Here is a 9,727-nt window from a genome sequence, read left to right as displayed (position 1 = left end):
CCAGAGCCTGTGCTCATAGCCACATGAGAGATGATTTTCCAGTCATTGTCACATTTGGCTGTGGAGATAGTGCATGACCATGTATGATGCTGCTCTACCCAAGGACTCTGTCAGCTGGCGGGAAGGGCTGTACGGGGAAACAAACCTGTAGTAAATCTCCTTCAGAGGAAGTAGGGGACCTGCCAACAAAAAGATGCTACTATCTCTGTTTTCAAGACCATTCTGTTCATAAAAGGCTTGAGGATATAAAGAGTAGTGTTGTCCCTGCACCATCAAGTTATGTCACACCTGGACCCTGTGGCCAACAGGGAACATCTCCGTGCTACTACAGATTTTGTAGGCTTTGGTCACATCCCATTTCAGTTATCCCATTCTCCAGAGTTCTCGTCTGTCCAACTGTTCCTTATGCAGGAGCAATTCCCGACCTTTGAACATTGGTCACCACTCTGATGCTCTTCCAATTTAACCACATGCTTTTGGAGATGGGGAGTGGGGACCAGGGCAAGGCACCCTACACCAAACCAGGACACAGGGCATCTGAGTCCTATTTCTAACTCTGCCCCAAACTTTTTTTTTCCTTTCTGTTTCCTCTCTGCTATTTACCCCTTGTGTGTATTCAGGCTGCAAGTCCTAAGGGCAGAACCTCTGTGCTTGGACATGGGTATTCAGGCACAAGAGGCCTCAAGTTTGGTTTGGGACTTTATGTGTTTCAGAGGGGAATGGGTGAATTTTCCCTCCTTTCCGAGATGGCTATAGCTCTGTGTTCACAGCAGTTCTTCCTCAAATGTTTCCAAATCCCAAGTTGTGCCTAGGAGCTGGTTTTTATTGTTGTTACTTTTATTGATTTTTTTTTCCCTTTTGTTTTTGAGCAAAGCTGCTTATGGTCAAATAAGCTCCAACCTCACTAGAACTGCCACAGAACAACAGCTCCTGTAATGAGCCAGGCTAAAATAGCCCCCTAATTTCAGAAACCTGCCCTATCTGATGGTCCTGGTGAGCACAGATTCCTCCACATCAGCGCAGGGGTGAAATGCCTCATAGGTTAACGGTGTGCAGGAAAAATCAACGAGAAAGGTGATGGTGGGGGGTTCATTTTTTCTTCCTTTGGGCTCTCTGTTGTCTGTTGCTCTGAAATCCTTCCTTCCAAGGCACGTTTGCAGGGTACGACCCTCTTTGTTATCCTAATGAGCCGGGCTGTAGAGGCTGGTCTGTTCAGCTCCTGGACCCAGGGGTGAGAGCCCAGGTTGGGGAGCGATGGATCAGAGGCAGAGGAGTTTAAGCCCTTTCTCTAGAGGAGTTTGCCACCTACTGATTTGCAGGTTCCTTCTACCTCCTGCCAAGAGAAGTTGAAGGGGGAAAGCCAGGAATTTAGGGGTAGGTGGGAATTACCCTTAGAGACCCCGGCCAGGACACCGGCGGGGAATAGCCGGGGCGAGGGGGGGGGATGCGGTACCCAGCTGTTGAGCTCCAATTGGGAGAAGGCGAATGAGCTGGGTGGAAGCGCCTGGTGTGTGCGTGTGTGTGTTGTGTGTGGCGGGGGGGGGATGTGGATGAGGAGCGGGCTCTCTTTCTTTCTCACGGGGCTCAGTTAATCCTGCTGCCAGGCGGTGTTAAGCAGCAGTCTCGGCGCTGGATTCCGAGCGAGGGAGACGCGCAACCCTGAAGGCGCAGCGGAGGGGAGGCAAGAGAGGCGGCTAAAGAGAGCAGAGCGGGGGAAAAATCAAATCTATGCTTGGAACTGGGCTTCTTTTTCGCCAATGCAAAAAGGAATATGCAGCACATTTTTGCCTTCTTCTGCACCAGTTTCCTAGGGGCGGTGTTAGGGGCCAATTTCCCCAACAATATCCAGATAGGTGAGTGCAGAGCTCGGGGCCGTTTGCGAGTGACGTTCCCCGGCTAGTGGGTAGGGGTGGAGAGGGGGCGGTGGGGGAAAACTGACCCGTTCATTTGCTTGCAAAGACAAAATGTGTGTGTATGTACGTGAGAGAGAGCGAGGGGATGAACTGCGAGGGCTGGATTTGTGTGTTGGTACCAGCTTTACAAGAGCAGAGATGTATCAATTTGGCTTTGGGGGAGGGGAGGATTGGGAATAAATGCCTGCACACACACCAACACAGAGGGAGAAAAGTGCCTCTGAAATGGAGGAAGCACGAAAAAAATATCTGTTTCTTGCTCCGAGAAACGCCTGGGCTGCCATTGTGCATTGCTGCATTTACAAAATCAGCGGTTGCATTATACATTTTTGTGAGGATGCTCTCATCTGTAGGTAACTGGGACGAGAGGTAACAAACAGGCGCTCTCTGTTGTTGTTGCTAAAGAATAAGGGCAGAGCTATTGGAGGAAGATTTTGCATTGAAGTCTCTTTTCATTTCTTGCTACTTGCTTCCCCTGCGCACCAGCAGTGCCTGTTTGATTCCTTTCTCCCTTCCTGTAACTTCTCAGTGCTTCTCTCCCTCCCTCCCCAGGTTTATTATTACTTTCCCATTGATCTTTATTGATGATGGCTTGTAACCTAGCCCCAAATTCTCTTCCCTTGCCTGCCGGTTTTCTCTTCCTCCTCCCTTCTCTTTACAATGCCAATCAATTGCTAATCCACCAAGTTCAGGCAACTCCTGCCTGAGTCCAGCTGCACAGTCGGTGCTTTTATTGCTGTTGATGCTGCATCCGTGTCTCCCTTCCTTCCTGCCTCCCCTTTACCCCAAATTTATGCAACATCCCAGACTTTTTCCCTTTCAACAAACACATATAATAGCTTAACTCCGCTATGAGCATCTTATTCCTCTGACACCCATGATTAGGCTGGGGGGTGGGAGGAACGGGGGAGGGGGGGATATTCATGCACAAATAGTCCTTTCCACACAACAAGGAGATGCCCTCTGTACTGAAGATGTGCAAAGTGCCGTTGATAGCAGGTCCTTGCACACTAGTTTCTTCCCCAAGCCATCTGCCTTGGAGGGTGGGCATTGATACTTTCTGCTTCTTTATTTTAATTCTACTTTGTTGCTAAGTGCTTTGTTTCCCTACTCGTAAAATGCCAATAACAGTGCTCCCTTTAAATGCATATAGATTACAAGACAGTCGGAATTCAATAGCATCTTTCTGGAGGCTGTGAAGGGATCTGCCGCAAGCCAAGTTTCCTGCCAGGGGAGCAGCAGGAAACTTTTCCTAGGGTCGGGTTATTGCAGCACTTTTTTCCAGGTCTATGGCAGGGAGAAAGGCTCTGAGCCTGGGTCCAGGCTGGTCCCAGTTCCTATCCTATTTATATCATCCTGTGGTTCTGGGCTTGTCTGTACTACTTCTCAGATCGGTCCCTTTGAGGGTCAAGCTTTTGATTTCCTGCCCTCTTTGAGTTTGGCCACTGTCACCTGTTAAATTTAGGGGTTTTCCATACAGCAAACTTCCAGTAGCAGCAGTTGTTTGGCCATGGGTCCGACGTCGCTCTGGCTCTCACAGCCCTGTCCCCATTCACCCAGCGCTGCGCCTGTCAGGCCAGGCTCAGCCAGTCTGCCCCATACCCCGGAGTCCCATACTGTGGGGGAAGTCCTGCACCCCTTCTGGAGCAAACCTCTCCTCTTAGTCAGCAGGGTTTAAACTGAGCCTAATTACAAGTGAGGGGGGGAGGAAGAGAGACTCTTATTCCTCTTTTATAAAGGTAACATTGACAGCGCTTCCATTTCTCTTCCTTAAAGTTATGGGGGGTGAGGAGATTGAGCCAAACCCTGTGGTTCATCCCGACCCCGCAGGCTGCCGGGCCCAGGGATGCATCAGGGCTCCTATATGTGATCCAGGCATTACATAATGCACGGGCTGGAAAGGTTTTCTGCTCCCAGCCTGTCCGCAGCAGGCACGAAACCCCCCAGGTCTTGCGTGCTGGAGGGTTTCTGAGTGTAGAGGCACTCCCTGGGCTGGGGAGCTGTAGCCTCTGCTCGCAGGAATATTTTGGACTGAAGAGGTTGCTAATACGGATGTGCTTAAGACCTTTCTTCTTGTTCTGTTTTTTTTCCCCAGGGGGGTTATTTCCTAATCAACAGTCCCAGGAACATGCGGCTTTTAGGTTTGCATTGTCTCAGCTCACAGAACCCCCTAAGCTCCTTCCCCAGATCGACATTGTGAACATTAGCGACAGCTTTGAAATGACATACACCTGTAAGTAGTGACGTTTGCTGTGCTTTCTCTCACTTTGTTTTCTTTATTCGTGAATGGTGTGGGGGGGTGTGTGTCTGACATATGGGACATCTTGCTCCAAACATGCAACTTGCCTTTAAGGTCCATGCAAGAAAACCCCAAACACACAGGCAAAGGATTTCTGAATCATTTTGGTTTGTGCTAAGACATAGGGGTGAGGTAGTGCTGCAGTTATTCAGCAAGTCTTGCATGTTCTCTTTCATTGCTTCCAAAGTGGTATAAAACCCCCAACAATTCATTTCCTCTTGTTTCTCTAACCTCTGCCCGACTCATTATGTTGAAGTTTCATTCCCATATTTCCTATAGCTGTGATGTACAACAAAGTCACCCCTTTCCACCCACAGGGTGCATGGAAGTCTCTGTTTAGTGTGAACAACTTCTTCTTCAGTCCCAGTTTAGCCATCTGTCCTTGTAATTTAAGAAAGACGTAGCAGAATCCAGCAGCTTGGTGCAAGTGGAGTCCAGATCCACAATAAGGGGCATGCCTAATAATGACAGAGAGGTAAGAGAGTTCTAGTGTCAAGAACCAGTGAAATTATTGGCTCTAAAAACAAGTATTAAAGACTGAATTCGCACCGCAGAGTTGGTCCTAGCGTGTATCTGCACCTTGCTAAAGCACAGCACATTAGCTGTGCTGTTCTTGTTATATGATATAGTTGGGAAAAGAAAAAAATGGCTTGCCAGGTAATGCCAAGATTAGCAGCGACAAATAAGACCAGGAGGGAACCAGAGGAAAACAAAAACCATAACACAGCCCTGTGGTTGCACTGGGGGCTGTTGCAGCATTTGCTTCCCTTGGAGCGAGTAGCCCAGTGCTGTGCATGAGGGGCTCGCGCCACTGGGATGCGATGCACAAAGAATTTCTTGGTTTGACCTGGTGTCAGACACTGCTTTCACTCTGTGAGCCTGTGTGTGTGTATGAGGACTGTCAGGAGGGACTGGAGGAACTCTTCCCTTTGTAGAGCCTGTTGGATTGTTGTTGGCTCACATCTGTAGTACCCTTTTGATTCACCGAAACATCCTCTCTGCAGTTTAGTCATGTGGAGAGTGGGGTAGAGGTAGACACAAACTGTTCTCTCCACTAAGAAATACACAGAAGGGAAAAATGCTTTCCTGCAAAAAGAACCAGAAATGTACAGGAGGAGAATTAATAAGGCTCTTTGAAGGGGGGAAAAAAAAAAAGTAAGTTGTGATTTTTTCTGTTGGAGGGTTTGCAAATACAAGATTGCAGGAATTTCCTGGCCGGTATAACTTAGGAGAGAGAACTAACAATTTGGCCACACTTTCATTGGAGTGTCTAATGACATATCTAAAGATTTTCTGTTTTCCTTAATATCCCTCTATTTGCCAACTACAAGGTTTCCGTCAAGGAAGAGCAACTATTTTAGCTCAAGCCAATGGCACTTCCTTGGCAGGAAAACTAGACAAATAGAAGAAAAAAGACAGACCTTGTATCTATCAAGGGAAAGTGTCGCCCACCTGGGGCAGAGTTGCTGACTGTGGCTGGGGATGAGCTATTTCAGTGCTGATAGCAGGAAGAAAGCAGAAACTGCAAGAATATCACTAGAATAAATTCTCCATCTGCGCATAGTTTTCCCTCCCTCCCTATGCCTGCCACTAATGATTTTGTTTACAGCATTAACGTTGATAGCAAGACCATGATACTAGTTATGCTTCAGAAATCTGTCATTAGTACCACAGGGGCGGGGGTGGTCTCACAAAAGCTGAATGGAAGCAAGACAGCCTCCCAAAGGATGTTATATTTGAGCTCTATGTAGGGCACATTGTCCTAGATCAGACCAGCAAAGCATTCCGCACAGTCCAACTTCACTTGTCCTCATTTTTCTTTTCTTATAATTAAAAACTTCCTAAGTTCTTCCAGACTATGGAAGGCAGCATTTGTTTTGTAAGCACAAAAGAAAGTGTTATTCCATGTGCCCTAGAGAAAAAAAACCCAACCCAAAAAAACCCAGGCTGTTGGGAGACCTGGTTTTAGTACTCTAGGGCTGGAGTGAAACTTTTGCCAGGAATTATCTCCTTCCTCATCTTCCAGCAAATTCCCTTCCAGGTTGCTAAGACTTGATATCAGCAGAAAGATCTGTTTATTTACAGAGAATAAAAACCCTGCCCACGCAGTGGTCTTTATCTTCTGAGAAAAGACTGGCCATGCTACCAGTTAAAAGTACCAGTTTTTGTTCCCATGGAGATAGAGAACAGAGTGTTTCCTTGTCATTGGCATTACCTGTTTCTCTGATGGTTAAGCCAAGGGTGTTTGGACTCTGTTAAACCTGGTGCTGCCCCTATCAGGGTCTCCTACAGGACATCTGAGGAAGACTAGTAGGTCCCAGCCCCATGGCAAGTCCTGCCTCGTGCTAGGATCCGGCCTCGTGTGCTAAATGTAGTCCTTACAGCAAGCGCCTGAAGCAGCATCATTCAAAATACAGAATATCTATTAAGAATCATTGGTGACGGCAGAAGCAAAAAACCTCGTTGGGCAGCTTGCGGGGCAATGCTGAAGTGGCGGGATGAACTGCAGCAAAATGACAGCACCCTGTCTAAGGAGATCATATGCAAAATGTATCTCAGCATCAACTGTGACACTGCCTACCTCTGCCTGACATATATCTGCTTACCAGTTAGGATGAGCAAGCTTTGGTGTGACGGTGGGTGAATTTACAGTATGAGATGCACCCATTTGTGCACAGGTGACAGCGATAGGGAGCCGTTAATGATGTGCTAGTGATGATCGTACATTGGTTACAATAATATCCATGAAAGTGATAAATCTGTAAAATACCAGGAGGCTGCTGTTGTCGCTGGGCTGTCGCTGTGACAGCCCAGCAATAACTTTCGTATTTCTGGTGCTTCCAGTTGTGGACTTCTTATCATCACACAGTGATTGTGAATACCTCTGTGTGGCGCAGCGTCCACCTACGTGTCCTGTGGTCCCTGTGCATAACAGGTCAGTAGCTTACGATTTTAAGCAAACCATAATCATTAAGAAAGCAAAAATAGATAGTAGATACAACATGCGGTAACCTCGTATTTCATGTGTGTGGTTGATGCCAATGTTGTTGCAACACTGAAACACAGGCACATTTCAATAACTGAAATATCTTCCTGAATTCATTCCATCCCACAGAATAGATGGTAATGAACAGGCTCTGTGTTTGCAGCTGGATGCGTGGTGTGGCTTACTGGTATGAAAATACACACCTGCTGCTTTGAGGGTTCTTAACTAAAGGTTAGGAGACTTTATATTTTTGTGCCATTTGTTCGAAGGCCAAGGCAATTGTTAGGGGGAAGATGAATTTAGAGTCCTTCCTTCAGCAGAAGTATATAGCAGTGCCAGGTGACTATAAAGGGTAAAATGATGGTGTGGCGTAGCTGAAAGGTTTGCCTAGTGACGTAGCAGAGCAAAACCCTTCTGATCAGCTTTAAAGACATGTTCACAGGTTCTGTCTTCAGCCATGTTTGGAAAAGAGCTTTATGGCCTCAACACAGTCGCTAGCAAACTCTGCCTTGCTGGGTTTTGCTGTGACTGACTGCGCTCAGGGCAGACCTAACACGGCAGGGGATGGTGCAGGTCAGAGCTGAGAGGTGTGAGAAGAGGGGTGCTCGGTGCCAGGTGCAAGGGCACAGGAGGGCTGAAGCTTAGGAGAGAGCTGCAGATTCCTATCCCTGGGAGGTCCACAGTGGACACAAGCACCGTGTCCTGTTGGCAGCGAAGGGATGAGAGGCTGCTTACTTGAGACAACCAGTGCCGGGAATAGTTTTCTCTTATTCTTTGTCTCAGCCTCCATTCGTGCACATGTAATGCACGTCCCCATCCTGTGCATAGCCCAGCTCCTCGGGGGGATATGAGTTACTTCAGCCCCAGCTCCTTAGCTTTATTTAATTTGTGGTGCAGAGACTCCTGCTTTCGGCCTCTGGCTGGAGTCCCCAGGTGAGCCCCGGCAGTGTCAGGCAGACGGTGGTGGTTGCTCTCACTGCCCGGGAAAGACGACGGCTCAGCGACTCCTGCTTTCGGCCTCTGGCTGGAGTCCTCAGGTGAGCCCCGGCAGCGTCAGGCAGACGGTGGTGGTTGCTCTCGCTGCCCGGGGAAGACGACGGCTCAGCAACAGATTTCCCTGGCAGTGACCTGGGGGACATGCCCTGTTGAGTGGTGCTCGCAGGAGGAGAGGCACCAGCTTGGTAAATCTGTCCCTGCAAAACTCAGGCCACTTTGCAGGGATGACTAGCGGCTAAAAAATCTCCGTTCAGCACTGAGCCCTATAGCTTAGCTGGTGCAGCGATCGGCTTGTGTGCGTGCTTAGGAGTTGCGCTACTGAGAAGGGACATTCAGGAGCTGCACACCTGAAACACAGAGGTCTGCACAGGACAGCAGCAGGATTTTGCAGTTGCAAGAAAACTTGGAAAGAGGTTGAAAAACAATGAATTATTTATCCCTCTCCTTCCATGTGTGCGCAGCTACAGTTACTGTGGGGTCCTCATAGGGTTGCGGGTGCTGCTATAATATCAACAGTTGAATCTGTTCTGCATGTTAGAAAATGAACATGTAGTTTGGATTCTGTTCGTATTTTATGAAGGCCTCCCAGCACCAATTAGAGAGGGATTTGTAGTGATCAGTCACTCTGTGCTTATGTTCTTATCAATAGCAGCAAGCTTAGATCCAGATCAGCTATAAAATGAAGTATTTCTTTTTCTTCTTCTTCTTGGATACTTACGTATATAGATAGAGTATTTCTGGAGATTGCTTTTTATCTCTTATATTATCTCTCAGAGACAGGAAGGAATAGGCAAACATTTGAATGTACTCAAACGAGGATCTAAATTTGGCTTAATTAAACAATTATTGCATGTTGAATTTAAAGGAAGCTTCTTTGTTGACAAACATAGGATGGTCGCCATTTCTTGGAAAGGTGTTGCTGTAATTATTTCAGCAGCAATCAATAAAAATGCAGTTTTTATAATTTAACTTCCACAATCTAAATAAGCCCAGCCCTGTAATAGTATGTAATTGTTGTGGTGTTGGTAGACTTGTTTTTATTTTCACAGTGTCAGAAATCTCATGTAAATGCTTTGGGATTTTTTTTCCCTGCAGAGCTGAGGATGCTAGCTATGAGTATTTAATGTGAGTTAAGCCAACAGAAACATGGATTTAATGATAAGATGCAGTCTGATTAATACGACATAGGTTCTACAAGGAAATACATCTCCTTAGATTTTGTAATAGGAAAAGATGTGATGCAGGCAGATGAATCACAGAGCGTCAGTTCACGTTAGATCAAATTGAGGTTAAGGATGCTCAATTTCTGGCAGGGATGGGCTGTGGCTTTCTAGTAATTGCATGTTTGTTTAGTGAGATGCCAGCACCTTACAGAGTTAGGTCCAGCCCTAAGGAGGGGTGAAGGGTGAAATCCTGCCAAACAGGAGGGAGCGGGTCCTGGGGGTGACACCAGCCTCCTGCGTCCAAGGTCTCTGCAGGGGGTCTGGGGGGCACCGGGTGTGCTCGGCAGTCGCAGCCGCCGCTGGAGAAGGT

The 9,727-nt window shown here is 47.4% G+C and overlaps 1 protein-coding gene across 3 annotated transcripts in view; it reads left to right on the top strand.

The window, feature by feature from the left end:
- Window positions 1–1,601: 1,601 nt before the first annotated feature.
- The window catches only part of GRIA1 (glutamate ionotropic receptor AMPA type subunit 1), a 132,800-nt gene continuing 124,674 nt past the window's right edge, over window positions 1,602–9,727 (top strand). For 2 of the 3 annotated variants that reach the window (XM_009285812.2, XM_009285811.2), the window contains exons 1-2: window positions 1,602–1,853; window positions 4,009–4,146. In XM_009285812.2, the coding sequence (XP_009284087.1) occupies window positions 1,772–1,853; window positions 4,009–4,146 (220 nt within the window). In that variant the 5' untranslated portion in view covers window positions 1,602–1,771. The remainder of the gene's footprint in view (window positions 1,854–4,008; window positions 4,147–9,727) is intronic. The other variant, XM_009285813.1, reaches the window with a different exon arrangement.

Source organism: Aptenodytes forsteri, unplaced genomic scaffold (assembly GCF_000699145.1).
Source record: "Aptenodytes forsteri isolate BGI_AS27 unplaced genomic scaffold, ASM69914v1 Scaffold54, whole genome shotgun sequence".
NCBI lineage: Eukaryota > Metazoa > Chordata > Aves > Sphenisciformes > Spheniscidae > Aptenodytes > Aptenodytes forsteri.
Note: the sequence above shows the minus strand (reverse complement) of the source record. Positions and strands in the feature narration are given on the sequence as shown.